Genomic DNA, 26317 nt, shown 5'->3' with positions numbered 1-26317 from the left:
ATGAATTGCTGCATGCTGCATGTTGATGAGTATCTCATGAGATCTCATGTGAGTACACAAGCTAGGGACAATTGCATTCAAGTCAAATTGTTATCAACATAAAAAAATTGCATTACATTGTCAATGCATAAATAGCTGAACAAATATTTCCATTCATTTGACAGGTTAATAACCTATGTCATATAAAAAAAACTTTTATGACTGGACAAGTGTTACTGAGATCTAATGAAGCTGATGGTCATGGTTAGTGAGTGCCTCTGATTGAACGGCTTGTTGTCTGAACCTCAAGTGCAGTGTTACCTTCGAGGACCCACTTCAGGTGTGATAGTACCAGTGGAGTGTGGTGTACTACGTACCCTTGCGGATGGCGAGGAGTGGAGCTATAGTGCTTTGGTGCCAAACAGTGATGAGCAGAGTCCAGGGTAACACGATCAACACGATGGCAAGAATATCTCTTCTCTTCGGCATCTCCAGGATTGGTTATTTGGCTCGGCATTACCTGAAGAAAAGAGATTTTCAGAGGCCCTTAATTAACATTAATTGCCCTAGAAACACCATATTAGGCACCAAAGGACCACCAAAGGCATTTATTATAGGAAACACAATAATATTAAAGAAAGTGAAAAGATTCTATAACTAAGCATGAAACAGTCAACAAAAAAGTCATAGCTCCTGAAGGAGGCCACGGAGCAGGAGCTGGTTCCTTCTGCCAACATGATGAGGTCATCGCTGGCATCACTGAGGACATAGCCGTGACTTCTTGCCCATTGCTCTAACTATTCACTGGCCAAATGGCAGAACATGATGCCACAAGTTGACTGTATGGCAAATGCTCCCTATATATATATAACGTTTCTAAAAATGTCATGCTTCCAATCTTACGTAGCTGGTGAAATTTATTTACATCAGTAAAGGTCAAAATTCAAAGCACCTTATTTTCTAACAAATAAAGTGAACACTTGCTATCCATTAGAAAAACTGATCTTTTGTTTGTTTGCTTTTTTAAGGTTTCTTCTCCTCTCTCAATTTCCTAATGCTATAATGCAATGTTTAATGGAACATTACTGCCACCAATCTTCATTTAGGCAACAGCCCAGTGTACTCAAATGTCTATGGTCGTGTAAAACATTTAGGACTGAGCCTGTAAAAGCCTTTAAAAGAGCACTTGCATTAAAACACAATTGTTGATGCACAGAATCAAGTGAATAGGTATTTTATGACGTTTGTTCTGGATTGCATGATTATGTTGCTGTTATTGTCCTCTGCCTTTAATTCATGCTCATATAGCTAATTTACATTTAATTTAAATACAATCTCTCTCAGGGAATGTCTCCCCTCCCCCTTAATAGGCTTCTGACATTATGCCGAGTCCTAACAGGAAAAAAGCAGTTATTAACTGATCTGCTCAATTAAACAAAAGAGGAAAAACAGACGTAATGTGAGCACAGGTGTTTGGCATATTCATTTCAGATTTACACATGAGAAAACAAGTCATCACATTTCCCACAGTGATCCGGCTCCCACTGCTTAGGAAAGTGGCAGCATATTGTGGCTTAACATAATTGTACATAGCAATTATGTATATTGGGCTCTGTAAATAAATAAGCTATTAATGCCCGAGCCATCAGGTGAAGAGAGTGGCTTAAGTGTGAATAGCGTTAAATAAACCCTATACACAGAGTGCTTTCATCTGATAATAATAAATAAAAAACCTGTACCTGTACCTGTTTTTCTGAAAAACCGAGATAGGAGGAAAGTGACACTGCACATATTAATTTATGGTCTTGCATACCATACAACTATACTTCCACATAGTTGGAGGAATCTCCAGAGACTGATTGTGGGAACAACACTGTATTCTATTCTATTCACTGCAAAGTTAACATCCATGTAAACTATTTCAAACCTCACACCTCCCGTTTGTAACAGGCTTTCAGAACTTGTTGTTTCTCATCCAGAGCAGAGATAACCCACGATGCTTTGCTATGACATCATCAGGATTACTTTGCCAGATTTGAAACAGCTCCGGAAGAGCCACAGAGCTCTTTTTTTTTTTTTTTTTACAGGTTGAGTAGTTCTTCGTGAACACTGAACTGACCTTGATGTGTAAAATTGATATTGTGCCTCTTTAATCGCATTGCTTTTGTAATTAATACAGCCATAGGACAGAATAAAAAAATGCTCTGGATGCTCACCCACAGTTATAACTGGATCATGGCACCACTAGTGATGCGCAGCTGGGGAGGCAACACTGCATACTAAATGAGCTATGTAGTGATGACATCCTCCACGATGCGTCAGCCAGCCATTTCTTTGTCCACTTCCTCTGCCGTGTCTACTCATGCAGACAGGCAACACGGAGTCCACACCTGGAGAATAAGGACATTTGAGAGAATATAATTTCAGTGATGATAGACTGGGGATACTTGTTAATTTGTGTTTTCACAGCATGCCCAGCCCATACTTTCTGCTTCTCTAGCTCACACTGTCATGCGACATTCAAGGACAGTCAGCCAGCCAGGTTTAAACACAGCAGTTTGGACAGGGTTTAAGAGTCAGATGCATTACAGAGGTTCTCCATTAAAGAGCCCATAGTGAGAAGTGTGCCTGTGTGGGACGTATATACATTATTTAACATCACAGGTTGAAAGGGCAGCAGAGCAGAAGTGTGTCAGTACAATGTAATGATAGAGTTCATTTGTATACACACCACTCAGATGCACAGCAATGTTCTGTACAATGCACATGTATATTGTGTAAATTTAGTGTATGCAATTTTTCTTTGTTGACTCCAATCTGAACTGCGAAGACAGTCAGTATTTTTCATTTTTTATTCATGCCTAATGTGGAAATTGGAAGAGGGTTAGTCACAACTCCACTGCTTGCCAGCAGTCTGGGGTGGGGGATGTTACAAAAATAAACTGGCGTCATGTCTTATTCAAATACATCTGAGAGAACAGTGTTTCTATGGAGGCTTTTGCTTCACTCAGCCAGTGATGCCTGCTGCATCAGCTCCAACACTGAATGGCTAAAAGTTGTTTTGGGGCTTTGTGATAGAAAATCATATAAAATCAAATATGTAGGTTCGGAGGAATGAACAGCAGGAGCCCTAGAATCATTTTACTGAACCTGCCTGTGACACCGTAATGCAGTAGCGGTTGTTTGTGCTTGATGTGCACTAGATTTCCAAAATTTACAGATTGCCTTAAGTCATGCTTTTGAGGCTTGAGGCAGATATGTGGAAAGAGGACTAAAAGATGAAAATGAGAAATGGTCGTCATGTGTTAGTGCAGCCTCTGCAGTATCTGTTTTTTCTGACAGCGACAAGCAAGAAATGTGGTGACAAAAAAATAAATAACTTAACAGCAGCAGCAATAGAAAGGCTTTACAATTGCTGCCAGGTACTGTCATACATGCAAGCTCACAATGACAGTGTTGTCGCTCTGATGTCTGTATAACACACTCCTCTCTTGTGTGCACCGTGATTGAGTGAAACAGAAGGAAACGCAGTATAGTACAACATCTCTGCAAAATCTCCGATCCTCCTAAAGGCCAATTCAGTGGCTGCTAAACAGTGTGGTGAGCACTGCCAGTCAAATGCAGCTGGAACTCATTATGTTGTTTAACTTGAAACCGATTTAACTTGAACACATTTCTCTGCTTTCTGTTTTATTGCTAATTCTAGAATTTCAGGACTGTTTATTAACAGTGATTAGTTCAAATCAAAATTTTATTAGGTCAGCTACCTCACTTTGATGTTGGGATTTATCAATATAATAATAAAAGTACAAGGAAATGTGTGATTTCAGAACATGTGAATCTGACTTAAGTGCAAATTTAGGCGAACATTTTGGAAGATAATGGTAAATAAGGACTATTGTTCGTGGTTACAGGGCAAAGATAAAATAACTTTGTAACTTATGCTTTGCTTTTTTGGAAAGCCTCAGATGTTTATGAAAGTATGCAAACACAGATGCTTCGGGCTACGCAAGGTTGATTTCACATGTTGTTGCATTCTTGTGTGTCACCAGAAGAATCCTCAGCAAGTGCGAGCTGCAGTCTGTCTGTAGCTGATGGGGGTGGTTTAGCATGGACCGGTGACAGAACATTCACCGCATGTGTTAGGGTTAGTTTCTATTCATAACAATCACCAGTTTCACAAAGTTCTATGATTTGTATCTTATGTTGAGTTTGAGCCTCAACAGTACATAACAGCTCACTTTAAGTATGTTCAGCCAGAATGCATATTGCACAGTTTATTTTTACATCGGCATACTTGCATGGACCATGTTCAGGGCCTGAGACTACAAATGTACTACTTTCATCCACCATCAGCACAGGTTAACCAGCTGTGAAGGGAACACCTGCTGCTGATTAATAAAGAATCACTGCAACAGTGCCACATGTGGAAATTGTTGTACTGATTGCTGAACTAACACCATAATTCCCAAAAGGTGAAACAGGGGGGTGAAAACAATATGTTTCTCCACCGGGTTTGACTGTGCCAGAGGTTCTGTGTGTGAGATAAGAGAAGATGGGAGATGTGGACAACAGTATATCTTTAATGCTCTCCCTTGTTTTAAGACCTTACGTTGTTACACGTAACACATCACACCTCTTTATGACCATTTTATTATCATATCCATAAAGTGGATGAATTACATGCAAAACACAATTAAACAAACAAACAAACAAACAAAAAAAAAAAAACGTGCCTACATCATGCTTTTTAGCATCTGAAATCCTCCCTCTTTCACCTCTTATAAAGTAAATAACATTCACAGCATTTTAAACCAAAGTAGCATTAAAGGCACATTGTCCTGTAGATACAATAGAGTATGGAAGCAAGTACGTAGGATAGAGAAAATTATTATTATTATTATTTTAATTTTAAATTAAATTAGCCTCTAAACCCACCTTAATGTCTCTTTTATTCTTTAACAATTCATCTTCCACAGATTTATCAGGCAGCAGTTGGAACAATTGAGGTTCCAAGTGACTTTTTTGTTGGACAGTGAGACAAATTAATTTCTTTTATACTCTTGAAGAGGGCTTTTTTTTAATTAAAGTGAGTTTTTGTGATGTCTTTTGTATGGAGCCACCAAATTAAATGTAGCTTCAATCTGCAACAAGGCTTTCTTTAAAAACCAAAAATAAATGAATAAATACTTTTTACTCAAGGTCCACTTCCTAACTGGTCCTCTCCAGTGGATGAAATTAGCCTTTTTGTCATGAATATAGCCTAGCTCAGCAGTCAAGTCCGGTACATTGCACAATACTAAATTTCACTATCATGACCTCTAATAATCTCAATTATGTAGGTCATGTGTTCATGATGCCGGTGAAGAGGTAAAAAAGTAGTAAGTGAACACTAAGTTAAGATTTCCAATGTAAAGGAAAGGAACTTTAAAATGTGTTAAACATTATCTATCCTGACAAATTTGCTTCAACATACAGTATATATAGTATTAAAAATTATGAATTATTTTTCGGAATAATGGCAGAGAGAGCAGAACAGAGTGGGTGTGTAGCCTACACGTTTGTTGGCACCAATACTGTGCAATACTGAACAATAGGGCTTATGGCAAACTGTATTCTTTAAAGGCCACCAAAAAACACTGATATTAGATTTTTTTAAAAGCCTACTTATCTCAAGACATAACATATATAGTAAATATACACCTAACTGTAGTTTTAGTTATTAGCAACATCTCAGTTGACTGTTTAATGGGGCTTCCAGAAGTTCCAGTTTCACTTCAGTGTTAAGTCTTTTGTCATGGTTTCATCAAGCTGCCTGTCCAATTTGAGTCCTATATGTTACAGTCTAGCATAAGTTGATAAACTGTGTTAAATAGGATTTAATCATATGCTATGTGTAACATGTATTTAACATATATCTAGCATATATTTGTGTCACATGGAATCACAAAGTGAAATACATAAAATTAGTTGACATGCATGACTGTTCTCTGCGCTGTAAAGATCCATCATGAAGCATCACACATCAAACATTGATCATTTATTACTCCTCATAGTAAGAAGTGTATCATAGCCATCGGGTTGGCACTGCTGGCTCATACACCCCCCCTCCCTCTCCCCCCTCCATCAGTTTTGTAAAGCTGAGTCCTCAAAGACGAAGCAGGGGCAAGTTTCCAAGTTTGTAATGGAGTCTGCTTCTGACTTCTGAGCTCTCTTGGCCCCGACTATCTCCTATTTCCAAGAACCAATAATAACACCATCTTTTCCTTGCTTGCTTTGCTGTGGCATGTTTTGATGTACCCTCCAGTCAACATTGATGAGAAGCTCTCTGGAGATAGTGTGTCCTGCTATGTCCAATTGCTTGCTTTCGTTGATGAATTCACTGGTCTCCGACCAAATTGGTAAAACCCAGAACGGTTTTCAGAGATATCTGGGCAACCTTGGAGGACAAGTAACTGCAATAGATCATTATTGATGTCACAGTCATGGCCGCAGAAAACAGGTCAGCCTGGAGGTGTCGTTAAAACTGAATTTTGAATCTTTCGTCATTGATTCAAACAGACTTAATTGCTTTTGAAATAAAGTATGCAAGGGACAGGTGATGTGTCTCGTTTTTGGTTTTGCTTCTCAAGTAATCCTTGGATTTTCAGGCGGAGAATCATCAGAACATCATTAACATATTTAATAAATGCACACATTTAGCTCAGAGACACTGGTGAGCAATTATTTAGCTTTCCAAATGTGAACAGAGGTCAGGCATGTAATGCTGCCTTCATTGACACTGTGTATAGTGCTACATACAGTAGCTGCAGATCAGATTAGATTGCACCCGTCCCTATCCACCACAATAAGAAAACCACCAGATTGTTGTGGCTGATGCAGACTAAGGCTGAGGCGTTTCATTTGACTTCTGTTGGAGGAAGCGTTTTTCTCCCTTTAAAACCTACAGAACCCACAGAAGGTTGTGCATGCTGCACGAGTGTGTCATGCTAGTTTTTTGTTACTTGTCCCATCAGTCCAATTCACACCTGTCACGGAGTGAGTGTCTTCAATATTTGATCCCCTCTTCATGAAACAAGTGTCTGCCTTGAGTCAGGCTAATAATAGAAACACAGGGAATGCAGCTCCGGTATAAATACTGCGGAAGCCAGTGAGTGGAAAGGCAGCTATGTTATGTTAAATTTACATTAAATCATACACACTGAAAGTGACTTTAATGATGATACTTAATGAAGTAATTAATCAAAGTGCTCTGTGTTATTAACAGGTGTAAACAGTTTGAAAACCTGACATCAAACATATTCTCTTGTTGCTAGAGTAGTTAGCTCAATGTCTGTAAATGCTGCTTGATACAAAAATTAGACAGCGAGCGTGACAGTTTCTCATGGTTGATTTAGATGGGAATGGCTGTTTTATTTTCAGGGAAACTTGAATAAGCCATTAGCTGTGGGCACAGGCCCTGATTGATGGCCCCAGTCCATGCCTGGATCAGGCTGCTTCAGCAATGATAAAAGATTTAAGAGCATCAACCTTCAGGCAGGTTCTCCTGTGTTGATAACCGTGGGGGATAGCCTAGTGCCGTCTGCCCTTAACCTATCCTAACTAATTTATGGTGCAGCTCACCCAGGGTTCGTTTCCAGTGCTCGACCTGGGAGCATGAAGCGGCCTCACAGCTGGCTGAGCAGTCTGAAGGAGTTGCGCTTGGACTGCAGAAGCTGCCGCTGAGAAATGGACCTGCCATGTTAGGTCAGCACAGCTCAACTCTGATCAGAATGGTGTCAAGAGAGATGTCATCTTGGAGAGAGACCACAGGGAGTGAGTAATAACGGCCTCATAGTTTCTCCTTATCTAGAGTACTAATGTACCTGAATATTAGTTTGTCAAACATAGTAGTCACTGGTTAATAGTATTTTATTTACGTCAAAATCATGACTTCTCAAATGTCCCATCATAGTATTCATTATTTATTATTATTATTATTATTAAGGTCAAGTAATCTTAAAACAGGAAGAAACCTCTGACAACCACCCAAAGGTGCACAAACAATCCTATAATTTCTAATTTCACCAGCTGCATTATGACCATTTTTCTTTTATGAAATAGAAAGTAAAAAAGAACAAGCGGGAAAAAGTAAAAAAAAGAAACTAAGAGAAGAAGGCTTGTCTAGTCTTTTCTTTTTGTACTTACTTTACAAGAAGCTTGTGCAGTCTGCCTAAACTCCTGTGAGGACTGAAAGGATTCATTAGTACACAGAGGAGTTTTTATAGTCTTTTATGTGCAGTCTGCATCCGCTGCTCCCATGAAAAACCTCTGCAGAGGATAATGGGGTTACAGATGACGATGGCCTCTTGACATGCAAGAAATACTTGTAATTAGACATGAGCTCGTTTCTGCAGGTTGTTGTTTTAACACTTATGGATCACAGTTTATTCATTCATTATCCATAAAGCAGTGTGTTTGAAGCACTTGTTTTGTGCAGGTTCTGGTTTTTTGTGTCACCTCAAAGTTTGAGGTGTCCAACTCTAACGCCTTTTTCAGTTGTGTGAGTTCCCTGTTTAGAGAACTGGAAACTTTACAGGTTTTTGAATTTTTTGTGGTACATTTAATACTGCAGGACACGTGTGATGAAAGAGGTGACTCAGTGTCTTGCTCTGCTCTATCGTTTGAAGTTGTTTAGGTCTGTGCAAAATCTAAGACTGTTCTCCGGTAAAATATCACAATATAGGCCATTTGTACCAGCAGCAAAAAACTACTAATATTTATGTATTACTATTTGATGATGTCTGGCGGCTACACTTTCTATAGACGCACCTTTAACAATATGGTTCATATGTGAGGGTAGGGACATTTGGGACACTGTAAATGGGCATTAAGATTAGGCAAATAGATGTATTTCAGACTGAGCCATTTACACTCACTGTACTTAATAAATAGTTAATGTGAATTATTGCTAAATAACAACACTGACAGATTGTTTGTCTTTGCTGTATGAATTTTTATCGACAATTATGACTTTTTTACATTACAGGCAATGATTGCCTAAATTTCTAAACCTGCATAAACAAGGATACTAATAACCTAATCATAATTTATTCTAGATGTTTAGGTGTTAGAAAATGTCTCTGAATCCTTTGTGTGTCATAAACATGACAATTAAAATCTGAGTTTTTGGTTTTTTTGCAAATGACCCAAAATCTATGCAGCGCAACCTTTAGAGAGTCTTTAAGAATGATTCGTGAATGTAGACGGTTCCTAACAAAAAATGGTGACAGCACGGCATTTATCTCTTTGAAATCAGTGCCTGATGTAAGGGTGGCATCAATTTCAACAGCATGTGACATGTATAGCTCTGAACGCAGTATGAACATGATTAATATGGCTCAGCATAAGGTCAAAGGTTGGCAGAGAAAGCTGCTGTTTTCATTAGCTAATTAAAGCCTGTTTCCTGAGTGGGAGTTTAGGTGTTCAACTATCAGCTGCACCTTCACTCTCAGACTTCAACATGCTAGCTCTGGTGAGCTCTGAGTTCCTTAATGAGGGTTAGACCATGGATTTCTCAGATGAAAGATTCCCCTGCGTAGAAGTCCCCCAATTATATGCCCTTGTGGAGGGAAAATATATATAATTATGAATCTGATCATTGCTAATTAAACCTGGGGGATTTGATCCAATGCAGTGACACTGCAGCTGAGTGTTTTGTTTGGGCTTGGAAATAATTGGAGTAAATAGAGAAGTGCAAGGAAGAAACTAAGGAAGGCCTTCATTTAGGAGGGTCTAAGACAACACACTAATGGTTTGATGACAACATATCAGAAACTAGCATCAAATTGATTGCACAAAATATTATATGTGTCATGATCTACATTTGCAAAAAAAAAAAAAAAAAAAAAAAAATGGTGATGATATTAAAAATGACATATGGGAACTGCAGTAGCCTCAGGTGGGAGAGACAAGCCAGTGGGGAAAATGGAGTCAGCTCCGTGACCAACATGAGAAAACTAGGTGTCTCTGAGTTATCGACTGTGAGTAGCAGTGTAGTGTAGCTGCTTCCCCAGGACAAGTAAGAGCTTTTTAAAGATAGATCTGATGGCAGAGATACAGCAGATGAACTTATGGACGGTACAGCTCCCAGCTTGCTCATGTTTCTTTCTTTCTTTTTTTTTTTTTTTTTTTTTGCATTACATAATTAGACAGCGTATCGGTAGTTGTGATCTCCTTCTAGGATATATTGTCATGAGCTTTGAACCTGCCAGTAAAACACAGGCCCCAGGAGGCAGCCAATTTGTGGTGGAGACTCATTTAATAGCTTTGGTAATTAGCGGAAACATGATTATTGTCATTATTTCCCATGCTAACTGCACGTGTGAGTCATTCCATTTGCTAATGCTTTACACAATGGTGAAAAGCACAATGAACGCACTGATATTCTGACAGCTCAACACCTTTGGTGTCACCGATGATGCACTTGCACTCATGTGTTGACACATTACCAATTATATTCCAAACACAAAATAAATCAGATCAACAATAGCGACTAAAAGTACAGTTTTTTGCTTACATTTCAGTATGTTTCCTGTTTGGCGTATACAAAAAAAAAAATAACATGAAATTGCTAATGTAAGCGTATCTAAATGTACTGCACCACTTTCGTAGAAATAGTTCTTCTTGAATACTGTCATAAAGTCACTGACATTTAAAGTTCTGTGGCAAAATGTCAGATAAGTGACGATGTTGAATGCAGGCTTAATGAAGAAGCAAGTCAGCATAGTTTCCAGCTCGGTGTAAAAACAAGATGCTTTTGACATTTCAACCCAAGTTTTCAACCCAGCCAATCTGCTCCTTGCTGGCCTCTCAAATCATTGCTTATCACTTACTCGTATTATCTGTCCCCCTGCTTTGCTTGTATGCAGCTAAGCTCGGCCGCATTCTAAGAGTAGCTGGGGGCACAGAAAGATGACACCGACAGAGCAGTGTTGACACAGCGACTGTGTGTCTACTGATGTTACATTACAGAGGTGTCACTGCCTCTACAGAGGAATGACTTTGCTGAGATAAAGAGCACCGACTGACGACATGTCTTCACAACAACAACAACTCTGTCACTAAAACCACAGATGATTTTCAGCTTGACAAATGCTGTGCAAGCATCTGTGAATACACACTGTACTGGGTCAAAGTGGTAATTAGAATAATAAGGGACAGGTGTTCAAATAGACCAGAACCAAACTGCACATTTAGCATTCAACACTTTCATTACCAGACCAACCAGGAACAGGAGTCTACAGTACTATTGTACTGTAGTACTGGAATCAGCCCTGCATTATATTATTACCTGTTTTATTACACAAACTACTACAACAGCAAATATGATGATTTCTTTTAGTTGAGTTTTGGTGCACAAGAGGTAAGTCCTTTCTGCAGTGCATGATCCTGTGCCCACAGTGAAACAGACACATATATAACTCCGGCCTGCTTTTCTTCCCTCACAGTGGTGATCAATAGCCTGTAGGCTGAAGGAATCACTAGACTGAACCATGGGAGCCTAATGTGAGGGTAGCTGAAGAAAAGCTTAGGTGGGTCAGCGCAGTATCTATAATAAGCCCCTTTGGGAATGCCACATTATATGTGGAAATGGCTCCAATTAGGCCATCCAGCTGTAAAGTCCACAGAATGAGGTGGTTAGACAATAACAAAGTTAGGGAGGAGGTTGTGGATTCATCTGAGCCATAATCAGGTGTTATCAGAGCTGCATTCAGTCACTCTGGTCCTAGCTTTTGCCTTTTTGCACTGCTTAAAAGTCTGCTGATTGCACAAATCAAAGGCTGTTTTTTTTTCCTCTCAGGATGCTTCCTGTGCAAAGACCAACACTGCTGCAAAGCGATTCCACCAAACGGCTTCTGATTCGGTTCATACAGTCACAACTTTCACTACGTGACATCAGATGCCAATGCATGCTTATTACATCTTAATAATCGCGTTTCGTGCCTTGAGGGAAACTTAGCCGTCGAAAAACATTTATCACTTCCGCTGTAGTGCGCCTCACACGGTCTGATCTCATAGCTGGTAACTAATCAAGCTACATTTACGACCCCATTTATTTTCTCCGAGGTGATATGTCATCATGTGTTTGATGAATTTGTCTCTCAGGTTTGGCTGACCTATCTGGACCTTTGCCCTTTAATGTAACACAAAGATTTCCAGTTGGATGGATAGAGAATAAACAAGCAAGGGAAATGCCAATGCCATTGCACAGCCATCCATCTACTGTGGCTGTAATCATGTAATAACGTCAAATGTTTACTTGAAATATGTGCTCCAGTATTCCATTTGAAAGATTATCTGCTGCAGTGTACTATCGAGGAGGTGACATTTGTACATTATATAATGTACATTTATAATATTTTATATATATTTTTAATATTTTAGTACATTTGCATTGATGATAATCTGTTGATTTTCTTACTTTCTCACCATCAGTCTATTATTGATGTTGTTGTGAAGGTGAACAAATCCCTCATTTTTACCCACCTAAATGTGGCCATAAATCAGTCTAGGAACACTACATCTATATGTATATATACATTTTTGATAAATTAGGAGAAAAAAACCTGAATGTCGTAGGCATTTACAGATGCCAGTGTGTAGAGAAATGACCCTTTCTCTGTCCAGTGTGGCGGCATTTTTGTAATAACCTCTGGGTAACCATCAAAACAGATTTTCACCAGCTCACTATTGATTATCCTCTTTGTCCAATTCAGGCCTTCAGAGATTTTCGTGCAGTTCTGAGTTGAGGCAGAACTGTGAACTCCAGGCATGCTCAGACGTACAGTGCACCTCTGTGTTCAGAGCCTACAGGAGGAAGCAGCTTCATACATCTTCCTCCTGCAAATTGCTTCAAGTCTATGTCTGTGTCTATAGCTCTACCACTCCACAAATCAGATGAGCGTGCTTTTCGTGTCAATTTGTTTTGTCATGGTTGGCAAGCTCCGCACACTGACATGTCACTGTTCATTATCAACCTCGCTGCTTTGATCATGTCCTGATAAAATCAGAGCACAACTATTCATCTTCATCTGTTCGTTTGTTTGTTTATTTCTTTGCGTGTGCGTCCACCCCAGATCTACAGACAGGCAAATGTGAATTTGTCAAAACTTGAGGAAAATAACAGATTTCAGGAATTGTAATGACTGGACCCAGCATGGGGGAATTGCAATTACAGACCGAAACAAGCTAACAAGTCAAATTCATTGGCCCAGAGGCACAAAACTTGATGAATGCCATCTTCTCTGTTGCCTGCAAATCCAGCAGCTATGTTAACATAATTTAGCATCACAAAGCTTAGCCACAGTTTTTGTTTTGCTTGTTGTTTGATACAGCTCACAGAAGTTTTTAACCCCTTCCATTCCTGGCTGAGGTTGACCCTATCAGAAAAAACAACAGGGTGTCATAGCATCTGTCACATTGAAAGTCGGGGTATAGTTTTACAAATACACAGAATATTCAGGATGATTATTCTATTCTTATTCTAAATGCATCCCCTGCAAAATGTTGTCTACATTGCTTAACTATCTCAACTAATTCTGGATAAATCTAGACTTTTGTTTTTCTCAATTAAAAACAAGGCTGCAGAACATGTTTGGTTTCTGCAGGAATTGAATATCTACAATAAAAATGTATCAGTCTACACACAACAGAACAAAAACTTAGAATGTAAGCACAGTGCAGCTGAGCTGACCTGCTGTGGCTTCTTAATACAGCAGAGATCAGTACTTCTTCTAACTCATCTGTCAGGATCAGAGCAGTTTCTTTATGGAAATAAAATTATCTCCAACATGTTACTGCAGTCTATAAAAAAAAACTCTTCACCTTCTCATTGCTTGCAACTACTGTGAAATTTATGAACCATGTTTTGCTCTTTTGTCATCTGGTGCCACTAGTCAGCAGGTCACCCACAGTTACCATGGAAACACTAGTCAGTAGATGTCACCGATTGTTACCATGGAGACATGAGTCTTAGTTCTGAGTTAGCCTGAAGGTGGGGTGATGCACTTTTTAGACTTAATACAAGTAAGTTGTTGCTTTCTTTAACTGTCCTGTTCTGTTCTGTTCACTGATTCAAGAACAAGACTGAGACTGGACTAATATTACAGATCAGTCTTGACTGTTTTTGTAACCCTATGGGAGCAGAGCGTTCATACTGTACAAGTCATTTTGGATTTCGCTGACAATCTATTTAACCATTTAGCTCGGAGGACTTGTTGCATTCTGGTACGTGCACCATATGCTGGCCTCTGTTAATGTTGGGTCTAATTTCCCAATATGCCACTGATCTGGCAACACTCATATGTTCTTGATTACCCGCGATAATCACTTTCTAAATCAAATTGGCAGACCAAAATAATCTCATGCCATTTTTTATGTACATAGCTCATTTAAAAAAAGTAATTGATATGGTGATTTAAGTCACAGTAAATTGGTTTATCATCTTAAATCTAACCTTCTCCCTTTTTTCCCAAATCTAAATATTATACACCGTGGCATTGCTTGGTTAGTAAACGGAGCACAAATATTGGCTCCAGGGGTTTGCTGAGGTTACACAGCTGCAGCACACGACAATGTTTTTTCAGTAAAGGATGTCATCCTGGTAAATAGCGCTACTTGGGGTTGACCTAGGGCTGACACACATATAGATTACACACATTCATGTTAAATGCCTCCAGGATCCCTGTCTGTCTTTTTTTGTGTGTGTGCAAGTGGATGCAGCTGCATTTTTGTCTCTTTCGTGTCCACATATGGCTGCAAGTTGGCTATTTGTGTGTGGGTTTCCACAGACATTTCAACCACAGCTTTCATAATTCCCCAGGACCTGGCTGAGCCTTAGTTCAGTGCTAGTTATCTAATCTTGCAGGAGCTCACTGTGTGCAGGTACCATAACGTGTTGCACATGGATAAATCCCAAACCGACTGGGAGCCCACACTAGTTATTTGGGTCATAATAGTTTAGGTGGATTTCAGTTGTTCAAACTTTCTGTTAACATTTTAGCCTTTGCTGCTTTCTGCATGTACTGTTTTGTTACTGTAACTGTGATATACACCTCCACCTCACTCCAAAACCAGGTTGTTGTAGACTGAATAATTCAGTGTTCAAGAGAGAATTGTTAAGAAACATTTCTCGTGAGAACAATGAAATTGCAAACAGTTGCATCACAGCAAAACACTTTTTGAAACTTCTAACCTTAAAATAGACCATTATCCATGTCTGTGAAATCTGTGTCTTTGTACATGTGCTCCACATTTTGCATCCAAGTTCAGCGATTTAAAAAGCTACTGATGTACACAGTACCTCAGTCAGCAGCTTTTTAATATTTGTTTAAAAAAAATTACTCATTTTAATATATTGTGTAAATTCGTAGCTTAGCGTGTTACAATAGAAGAAGTAATAGGTTTTTTGAACTTAGCAGTAATTAGATAGCTTAATTACAAGTTCAAAGGTCTGCCGTGGTCTAAAAACCATTTAGAATTAACAAAGATAAACTAAGAAGCATTAAAACTCATTCACAAAGGATTTTTTTATGGCAGCTGCTGTTTCACCACAAAATTTTAGGTCAGCCATTTATACGCTTGCTTCCCTTGTTAGAATTAACAGTATAGAAAACTGCCAGAGGCACAAATGTAATTGTGGTGTAGGTTGAAAAACCATGTAAATATTGATGCATTTAAATGCTTCCTAAAACCACCAAATGTATGTGGTATTATCTTTGAACTGCTCATTTCCCCTTTTATGTAAGTAATCACTTACAATGATTGTCTGTCATGCTTGGACTTGCATTAATGATTCAACAGCTAATGCACTAAAATGAAATGAGAAATCATGAGCTGTAGAATTTCTGTAAAGAAGGTTTGCATCATTACAGAACAAAGAGACGAATGTTGCAAAGGGCTTACTGTAGATTTGGTGGAGCGACAGTGATAAGCAATGTCTCCCTGTATTAAGAGTAACAAGCTCATTGTGCATTAGTGAGCTAAAGTCCCTGCAAGAAGTTTAAGGATTGCCTAGTTTGCAGGAGTAAAGAGAAAATACAATGATTGCCTTTTTTTGGAATACTTAATAATTTATGTTGCAATTTCTTGTTCTACAAAAACCTTGGTCTCTAGTGTGTTTATCATCCAGGGCAAGGGAGAGGCACAGGGCGATAACATAATATGTAATGCACTGTTAATAATCATGCCTGGAGGTGAGATCTTTAAAATTATGGTCTGTTCCAAATCTACTTCAAAGGTTCAGGTCAGAACATACATTACTGTAATCTATTATAAGCATACACTCCATATGCCCCTCTGTTTTGATACTGGTAAAGGGTCCCTCTGTCTGAAGCATCTAATATAGAGCACAACTTCAGAATGTCTCCTCTTGTCTGCATAATGTTGTAATTGCTGTCAACAGAGTATATTTCCAGAATCCCAATACTTTATAATTTGGAACTGCAAAAAGTATATATTAGTTTTTATATGACTGAAAAAAAAAACTTATGTGTGATGTAATAAAAACCATACTCAACTTTTAGAGTATTTAGAGTATTTAGAGTGAAGTGAGCTTTCACAATTGAAATGAATCAAACTATTTAAAGTGTGATAATTGAGTGGATCAATCAAATCAAAACAGTTACCACCTTTAAATTGCAATTGTTTTTTTTTTTTTTATTTATTTTGGAAAAATATATCAAAATCCCACCTCATTTCAAAATGACATGTTGCAGCAGGATAAAATCGCATTTTGCTCATTTATCCACACTGCATGCGGTTACCTTTTTGGCCATAGCAGAGGGAAAAGAGAAATTATGTTGTAGGTGTGTCTGTGTCTAGTGGTTTTATAGGAGCTTTCTCTACTCATCTTCTTTTTCCTCTGTCAAACTCTCTCACACAGCCACACACACACACTCCTTCACCACCTCATCTTCCATTCCTCTCTCTCACGGAGAGTCCTTCCCTGCCTATTTTTTTTTTTATTAACTTCCCTCTCCTCTCCACCCTATCTTCAGCCTCTTTTCTTTTTCCTCCATTCATCTCTCTTTCTCTCTCTGACTCGCTCTCCCCTTTCGTCTTTTTGACTGGTTCGCTCTGGGAGCGGATGTGTCTCTGTGGTCCTCTGCAGATCTGGAAAGGACATTCTCTCGGTTTAATTCAAGTCAACCCCGGTCTCCTGGTGCTCCAAGACGCGGCATGTGTGACAGCTCTGCAGAGATAGCCAGAAGGAACAGACAACTCTCATATGCATATACTGCATATGTGTGTGTGTGAAAGTGGGATGTGTTTCAGCCAGGAATCTTTCAACAGTTCCCTGCAGACTGAAAGAGTTAATTTCACCCTGGCAGCAATCATGGCCATCTATAAATCTATGATGAGAGGCTGCTATGTTGATTAGTCAGTGCTAATTCAACTGACACAAATTAAAGGGGTTGGGAGTGCTATCTAAATGATTACACAACATATGCTATTAGCTCGAAGCTTGGTTGTAAATAAAACTACGATTGTCAAAACATTATGGTATTGTGTCTTTTCTCACTTGAGAGACATGAGCCCCAACAGTTTGTCTGGCAGCTGACTAAATAGTGGGTGCTAATGGAAATATTGCATGCGAAAGCATCTATCGTCATGCAATACAGCTGCAATATTTTGTAACCCAGCTGCGTAAAAACCATCACAACCTATATCCTCAAACATGAGCAACTAAATCATTGTTTTCCTGCCAGTCTCAACAAAAGCAGACCTCAGAAACTATAAAATATAGAATTATAGAATAGAGAATTTCAGGTCAGTTGTATTGCAGCGCATATCCCTGTAAAACATTGTTATTTTGTCCATTCTCTGTTATGTATTTCAAAAGACAGGACTTTCATGCAGATTTTATACTCTAGTTCAACATTTTCCAACTCACTATAGATAGGAACTATTTGAACATTCAATGCGTTTATTTGTTCCCAACAGAATATCGTTGAAAGAAGCTCTGAATGACTTTTTCATCCCATTAAAGGTAATGGAACCATGAAAAGGAGCAGATTCATTCTTTTATGCATTCATTATGTGTAAATCATTTCCAGGTGAAAATACAGATTAGTCAAGTTTTATACATTTTCAACTCATGGGGAGTATTTGCATCAATTTGTGCCGCTAGTTAAGTCTTTTCATTAAATGTGTGTGTGTAGTTCCACTGCTCCAAATGAACTGTGTTCATACAGTAGTTCAGCCTACAGCTTTCATTCTGTGAAGCTAAATGCAACATTAGTATTACTGACAATGACAATGGTGACATACTAATGATAAACCATTAAATGTGTTTATACTCTTGACTTAGATGCAGATCAGATCATGACAAATGAATGCAGAAAACCATACAATCCCAAAAACTCACATCCTTGCTACTGTATAAACTAAGTGATGATAGAGTAATAGATCAGAAGATTATCAAATTTAGTGGGATGGGTTATTTGGGAACTATAAAAGTCTGTGTTAAACAGTGGTAAGACTGGGGTTCGAATCCCAGCTGTGGCCCACCTCCAGTAGGGGTCCTTAGGCTTGCCCTGTCTACTATTGTATCTTGAATCTCACTTGTAAGTTGCTTTGGATAAAAGCGTCTGCCAAATGACTAAATGTACATGTAAACACCCCTAGCATAGCTAAAAACCCCTTTCTCCAATAACAGGCAAGAGCTACACTTTATCTTGTTTCCCGTCTTTTAACTACATTATAATTGTATGTTGCTGCTATGGTGTTTATCATGGTGTGATGGCAGCATTTTCTCGCTCGCTCTCTTTATACATTTTTAATCAGATTATCACACATGGAAATTTAATATTTGTTGTGCTGTTGAGCTCTGCTATTGACTGGTGGAATGATCCACAGGCACTGTGGATTATGTAGGTCCTATAGATCTCTGTGATAACCTGTCTTATTCCGGCTAGGTTTGTTTGCACCGGGCAAAAGTCAATATGAGAATATAGGGTTTAGATTCATTGCACACTGCTCTGGTCAGTGAGGAATCACAATATAGTTTTTACTAGGGAGGTAACAACAGAGCCTACAAGTGATTCAACATCCAAACCCCTCCTGCTCTTTCTTGCTCCCTCACCTCACTATCTCATTATTTGCTGCCTCTACATCTTAAGATTATTTGCTCAGCTTTGACATCAGCAGCATTGGCTCGTGAGCTCTCGCACTTCCCTCTTCCATCCTCCTAAACCTTTTCCTCCCTGCTCTTGTGCGCTATGCCTACATACAGTATATATCAACATCTAATAATATCAGCAGCCGGGGAGTCGTAGACAGCACAGGTAAGTGGATCTGTCAGGTCATTTTTCCCCTGTCCTCCACCCAATTCCTCTACTGGATTTCCTGGTAAAAATGGAACATCCACTGGGCAGGAAGCAAGAGAGAGAAAGTATAAAGACAGCCATGTGAGAGTGAAACCAAAAGGAAGCGAGATAGTGGGTGGATAGTGGGCTCTATTACTTGCATCCTCTATTTACCTTTGTCCACGTCCTTTGATGATCGGGATTTTAAATTTAGCCGCCTTGTATTATAAAACAACAAACAAATATACACCAAAAACAAAAGAAAACATTGTTTGTAAGAGGCAGTAAAAAAGAAGAACAAACCAACACTGTCAAGGTCAGACTGGGTGTCAGTTCATCAGACAGTTTACAGGGATATAAAAAGTGTCCTGGTGCACTTGAAAAATATTGTATAATAGAAATATTAACAACCAAATCAGTTGTATGAAAATGTGTTTGCCCACAACACAGAGAACAATAGGATACTCACAAGCAGTCCTTTGTCCGTCTGCAGCAAGCACAAACCCCTCCTCCAGTGTATTCCTTTCCCCTTGCGTCGGTGTTGTCAGGTAGTGCGGGACTCTTCGTCTCAAGTCTCCTGGAGAGCGGGTACGTGTGCAGCTAAAGGTGGTCAAATTCAGTAGAAGCTGTGTCACCGCTGTCCCCAACAAGTTTCACATCCTCTGGGCTGGGCCCTAGAGAAACAGGAGCACGAGAGATGTGCGTAAGAATGGGCCTCCTCTTCCTAATACAATGAGGGTTATTGAAGAAAGGGAATGAGCAGGATGGCAGCTGGGAGGAGACGCTGCCACACTGACACAGCCACTCTCATTCTCAGTGCATTGGCGATGGAATTTCTGTTTGCATCTGGACAGATGTCAGAGAAGATAATTAAGGAAACAATCAATTCTGTGAACACACACGGTGCTTGACAGACAAGGAATTGATAAGATTTTTGTTTTTGCTTTTGCCTTTTGGGGCTACACCTATGTAGCTGACTTCAGCTGAATAGTTCTTTGACATTTTTGTCATGTAGCACGTCAAACATGTAAAGAATAATAAGACAAAAAGCACATTTTTTATTTATATACTTGCCTCTGTTATTAATTGGCTTATCTGTCCTGCTCCCAGTGGGAATGATGCCAGTACAGCATTGAAAAATCATCCATAAGTGCTAAAATCTGTGTGGACGCCTATCTAAATTGCGACAGCTTTATTCAGCCTATCAGCTATTAATAGCCACTTTTCTCTTATGCGTGCTCTCTGGGGAGTTTTATTCACAATGTCCGTTTGGAAGGAACGAGACAAACAAACCAGCTGCACCTCTCACTCACTCCACCACAATTCCTCCGCATGACTCCCCCAGCTACCCCTCTTCATCATTGATGAGACTTCCTCTGTCGGCCTCATCTGCCACAGTGTTAGCTGTACTCGCCCGTGGGCAGCCTGTGTGGTTGTAGAGGGGGACCAGCTGATGATATGCGAGGAAAAATGAGACGAGGGTCGGGCACATTAACAGCCTATTGACAGGATGCAATGCAGAGGGCATGCCGTGTCACAGGTTTGTTATTGGCTTAATCTAAATTCAATAGGGTTGTCATAAGGGAAGAAAGTAATTATCTCGAAACCGTGGGGAATGCCCCTGCTATAGATGCAGCTGACTTGCAGATACTCGACCTGAGCCCCAGGATTTAAAACATTCTCTGTGGTGCCAAATTATAACAACAAGAGAATGAGTCTAGAAACAGACATAAAGCTAAGTGAGAGAAAACAAGCTCCAGGGTCACTTTCAGATTTCCATGCAGGCACTGTCCTTATGTTTATTTTAGAAGGAACGTGTATCATGCACGAGCCAGAGCAACGCCTGCTAAAAAGATAAGTCATGGAGCATATACTTACTAAGGTTTCCTTACTCATAATGTAGATGTAAGTGCAATTTCACCATGTACACAATCACACACAGATACACCCCCTCCTCCCACGTCCACCAGACAGTGTTGTATTGTGTTTAACACGACAAAGATTGAAAGACCTATTCTTTATGACAGGAAATACAATGTCTTTCAACCACAAATGCTACATTATGTTAATGGTTTAACTGGCATATAATTAGTAAAAGCTTATCTCCCTAAGGCTGAAGACCTAGAAACTCATCATTAACCATCATTATTACATTCCTAAATCTACAGTAATATCACATTAAAATCACATATAAAATGTGGGAAAACAAACTACACAAAATAGAACAAAACATGCATTAAACATTTAAAACAACAGCTTAACAAAAGACAGCATAGACTATGAAATAAGCAGACCACAAGTTTGGAGACAAAGAGACTATTTTAAAGGACACTGAATTGTTCGGGAGGTCATTCGGGAGCAGAGGGACTCAAAGTAAAAAAAAGCTCAAACAGCAATAATCACCATCTCAGACTGTGGAGCAACAAAGGAGCCTCACGAGTTTGCTCATCTTGGGCCAAAAGCTCAGATAAAACCAGGCACTACACCTGCATATCTGCATACTATACAATGAATCTAGCTGTTTGGAGCTCATTTAATTTTCGTTGGATAATAACATCATTATTCATGAGTTGCAGCTGTCATTGGTTGGCACTGCTGTTGACCCCCATCACTGACAATGGGTCTTTGAAACACAAATCCAGATTGCCAAATTTGATTGAGGAGAAGGGTCTATTTAAACATTCAATGCATTTATTTATTCCTAACAGAATATCGGTGAAAGTAGCTCCGAATGGCTGTTTCATCCCATTAAAAGTGGTGGAACCATGAAAAGGACATTCATTCTTTTACGCATTCATTATGTAGAAAACATTTTCAGGTAAAAAAACAACCAAGGACTAGTCAAGTCTTGTATAATACTTCTTAAATTAACCATAACAAAATATATTTTTAATAGTAATTTGGCAGTAGCAATGCTTAGACACACACACACATGAAAACATACTTACATAACCCTAAACCTAACCCTCTGGTGTGAAACAGACATTCTTTTCTGGCTTCTGGAGATTTCAGAGTTTAATACAGCAACATAGTGATGCATTGTGTTTCCATTATACTTAGAAACTCCTTGAAAATGTGATTACTGTCTAACCACCAATCTGTTATATCCTACTTTCACTTCACTTTACAAGTGATTATGCCTGGGACCGCACACCAATTCACACCTTGGATCAAATGTGGGCTGAACACGATAGATGAACAATTAGATGGAGGCAGCATAAAGAGAGAAGCCTGACAGGGTGCTGTTGATATTGATTGACTTGATACCTGGCAATGCATCTTCTCAGATATAGACACGGATCTGCACTTACTTTCACACTTATACTTATATACAGTATGTGTTAAACTTCTTCCTTGATGCACTTCTGATTATGATTCCTATTTCTATATGTGCCGACCACATACAGTCTGTAGAATCTGGTGAAAAGGCTGAGAGTCCTGCAGGGACAATCCTTTCTAATACTCTTCACCTGATGGATCCACTGGGAGCTGTATGCAGGACAGCGATAGAAAAAACACATACACACTGTTAATGTATATGGACCCTTAACAGTATATGGAGCACATACTGGCTCACTTACTTAAGGCAAGAAAATAGCCACCGCATTATGGGGAGGGAGAATCATATGCTTACTTCCTGCAGATTCACTATGGTAACTGCTTCATTTATGGATCTTTGCATCCTTGGAGGGTCAGAGCTCTGCTCAACTCCACTGGAGAAATTCCATAGACGCTTGATAATCCTGTCTCTCCTCTCATACATCACTTTTACTGTGTGTGTGTGTGTGTGTGTGTGTGTGTCATAGTAATGCGATAGTAATATTCTTCTTTCAGTATGTATGATAACTGCAGCGGAATCATTTTCAGTGAGTGGAAAATGCCCTGCTGAGAAAAAAACAAAAAACAAAACAAAAAAAACAAAACCTGTCCTCTGCTGAATCTTTGATGGTGCGTCAGATAATGCCAGAGATAATGACAGAGCTGGTGGCCTTCCTTTATTCTGAAGACATCTGTCATTTAAGTGAAAATTGCCAGGTTTGTCATGAAAGAGAATTCATGGTGCCTTTGAGTACGGCTCTATGATTAATTCAGGCATGTCAGTTGGAGAGTAAATGCTTCTTTATTCTCGCGTAAGTGGTCAATATTAATAATTCACACCCGGGTCTAAGTTCAGCATCCGTCTTGGCAGTTCAACATAGAAGGTTTCACCAGCTGCGCAAACCTGTCACCACATCCCTTCTTACTCTTTCTTTCTTTCTTTCTCTTGCCATGGCAAGCGTGCCACTTCGTCTCTGTCCCTGCCTCTGAAAGGTGCTGTACAGCGCTGACGCCCGTTCTGATCGAAAGATGTAGCCCATCAGCAGTAATTGGAGGAGCTGTGGTGGTTAGGTTTCTCTAGGAGGTGGTGGCGTGATCGATCCCATGGATGGTGGAGGAGGGCAGGCAGCCTGACAGCACTGCATCCCCCACAGCTCCAGACAGCTCAATGAAGGCCAAGCTGCAGTGCACAAGATGTCCTTTTACAAGAACAATCATCCAGCATGCAGGTCAACCTGGAGCCTCCAGAACTCACCGCCGTCCAGTTAAAGCATAATTACCCATTTAGTCAATTATCAGCCGGGTAGGCGCATGTTGAATTTAATGTTAGCCTTTTATTATACTCACATTAAAGAATAAAGGAAATGTCAGAGGCTTAATAGTGATGATGTGATGCAATTATCTCCAAGGTGATTTATTTGAAAGGTTTTACAGCAATAATCTCCTGACGACCTCATGCATTCTGTGTGGTATACACACGCTGACACAATGAAAGAGCATGAGATGTGGATGATGGATGCAGCAGAGACTTCACATAAGCACGGTAATTTGCATATGCATGACAATACACAGGCTGGTGTCATTACTGTGCTGTGTTTTCTTGTCACAGCTTTGGCGAGCAGTCTTTGTTTGTCCTCCTGTTTATGGTTTTTCTCAAGACCAAAAACTGTGCTGAGCTCAGCCTGACTATTGGTTGCCATGGTGACGCAGAGCAACTGGGATTGATGGCGTGTTGGAAAGGCTCGGCACAGGTTAAATCAAAAGAGCTTTGTTTACCTTGTGCTGCTGTCTTACCCTTATCACTGTCAGACCACACGCTACCCGTTACATTAGGGACGACCGAGGGCCTCTTTCAAACATGATGGCAACTACGAAAGAAAAATTATAAAATGGCCAAACACTGTTGTCTTCAAAGGTCTTGTTGTCCACTTGCTTTTCACCTAGAAAATGCTCAATACACGATCAGGCTAAAGAAGAGAAGGATTGAGAAGCTCTACATGAAAACTGGCGAGATACAGGACATCCCACATACATCTCAGACCTAATCAACCATAATTCTTCAAATCTGCCTTCATTTGTCACTTCTCCTTAAAAATTCTCTAGTCCAGTGCACTTGCCAACATTACTCAATGACATGTATTAAATATCAATGAATTGCTCCCCTTGACTAGTTCTAGTTGTAGGGTCTCTGTAATACTATTTTTACATGTTTTGGCATCGAGCCAGAGCAGTTAAACTTGCCCAGCCATGTCCACAGTGATAGCAGGCAAAGCTGACTACTACACTGTAAATAAATCAACAACTTTGACAGAATGTAAGATGAACTGAGGTCAGTGGTTCAACACGTACCCCCGTCCCCAGCCCCTCCCCAGACCCAAAAGATTATAGCTTTATGGTTTAAAAGTTGTTTCAAAGTATTATAAAAGCAACAGGAATAAGATTCAGGTGTGAATCTACTTTTGATTAACCTAAACGTAACGAGAATCTACTTTACTGAGTCTTTATATAATAATATGGGCTACTAACCATGTGTTTGTTTAGTAAGAAACATAATTCCTTTCAATAAAAAGCAAACAACGTGTAGCCAAAGCACAGAATAGGATCTCACTGTCCTTTAGCCTTGAACCTTGACAAATGACAGCCAAAATAACTTCTAAAATTAGAAACATTAAATGGATTTTATTATTTATTTAGATTTTATTGTTGCTGTACAGAAAGTAAGTGACAAATATTTAAAATGAATAAAACTAGCTTTTTCTTAACCCACTGGCACCTTCAGTTTTTTTTTTTACATTAGAGTTAAATATTCAATTACTTGGTTAGATGGAGTTTTTTTTTTGCATTTCCCTATGATCTTCAGTAAGATCTTCCATCCTCCAGGAGTTTGGCAAATACTTTTGAAGAGCTTCCCATCGATGCTACCTGCTGATCCCCCTCGGGGAGAACTTCTGACAGAGACAGAGGACGGGAGAAGGTTGTGGCTTTGCAGGCAATCCCCCTATAATATTACCTGGCTCCCCCCCCCCCGCCACACACACCTACACACATGCACACACCATTTCTGGAATACACTGATCCCTGTGAAGTATTTCCAGTTTGAGCCAGAGCTGCGAAGCTGTACAGGAATAACATCAGCTGCCTGGAGGTGCTGCTGGGTGAAACAGCAGAATCTCACTTGGTCTCTGGGGTACAAACAAATCATAGCTCCTGGTTGTGTCTTGTTGAAACACAGCACTCCTCTGAAATATTGTTTCAAATATTGACAAGCGCTCATCCAGTTTATTTATATATTTATTTGCATTTTTTTAAAGAATTATTTATTGTTTTAACAACAAGAAAACATTTAGACTGCCTCCGGGAGCTTGTGTGAATCTGTATTGTTGAGTGTGCCTCGTGGATCCCGTGTATCTCCTACATCCCTATAGTCTTTTACCCTTGGAGTGGCAGATATGACAGGCCAGTGTTGATGTTCTGAGTACCATTAAACTAATAGTGCACTCACTTCCAAAGCAAAGCAACCACAACCTTTCACTAGATGCCTTTCATCTTCCCAGCTGTCGCTCAAACTCTTAGGGTCATTTTCAGCTTCTGCAAGGGTTCAATTGATCCCACAGAGTGGGTCATTTTTACTCTTGGCTCGTAGGTAGGTAGCTGCTGTTGTTTGACCTCAA

The 26317-nt window shown here is 39.5% G+C and overlaps 1 protein-coding gene across 2 annotated transcripts in view; it reads right to left on the bottom strand.

Moving 5' to 3' along the window:
• Window positions 1-26317, bottom strand: part of b3gat1a (beta-1,3-glucuronyltransferase 1 (glucuronosyltransferase P) a) — a 67694-nt gene that overhangs the window by 13911 nt on the left and 27466 nt on the right. For both annotated transcript variants that reach the window (XM_026378240.1, XM_026378248.1), the window contains exons 2-4: window positions 19798-20002; window positions 2196-2369; window positions 357-499 (exon numbers count right to left, since the gene is read on the bottom strand). In XM_026378240.1, coding sequence (XP_026234025.1) covers window positions 357-468 — 112 coding nt within the window. In that variant the 5' untranslated portion in view covers window positions 469-499; window positions 2196-2369; window positions 19798-20002. The remainder of the gene's footprint in view (window positions 1-356; window positions 500-2195; window positions 2370-19797; window positions 20003-26317) is intronic.

The sequence above is a fragment of the Anabas testudineus genome, chromosome 13, assembly GCF_900324465.2.
Source record: "Anabas testudineus chromosome 13, fAnaTes1.2, whole genome shotgun sequence".
Taxonomy (NCBI): domain Eukaryota; kingdom Metazoa; phylum Chordata; class Actinopteri; order Anabantiformes; family Anabantidae; genus Anabas; species Anabas testudineus.
The sequence above is the reverse complement of the archived record's forward strand: the minus strand, read 5'-3'. Positions and strand labels throughout refer to the sequence as shown.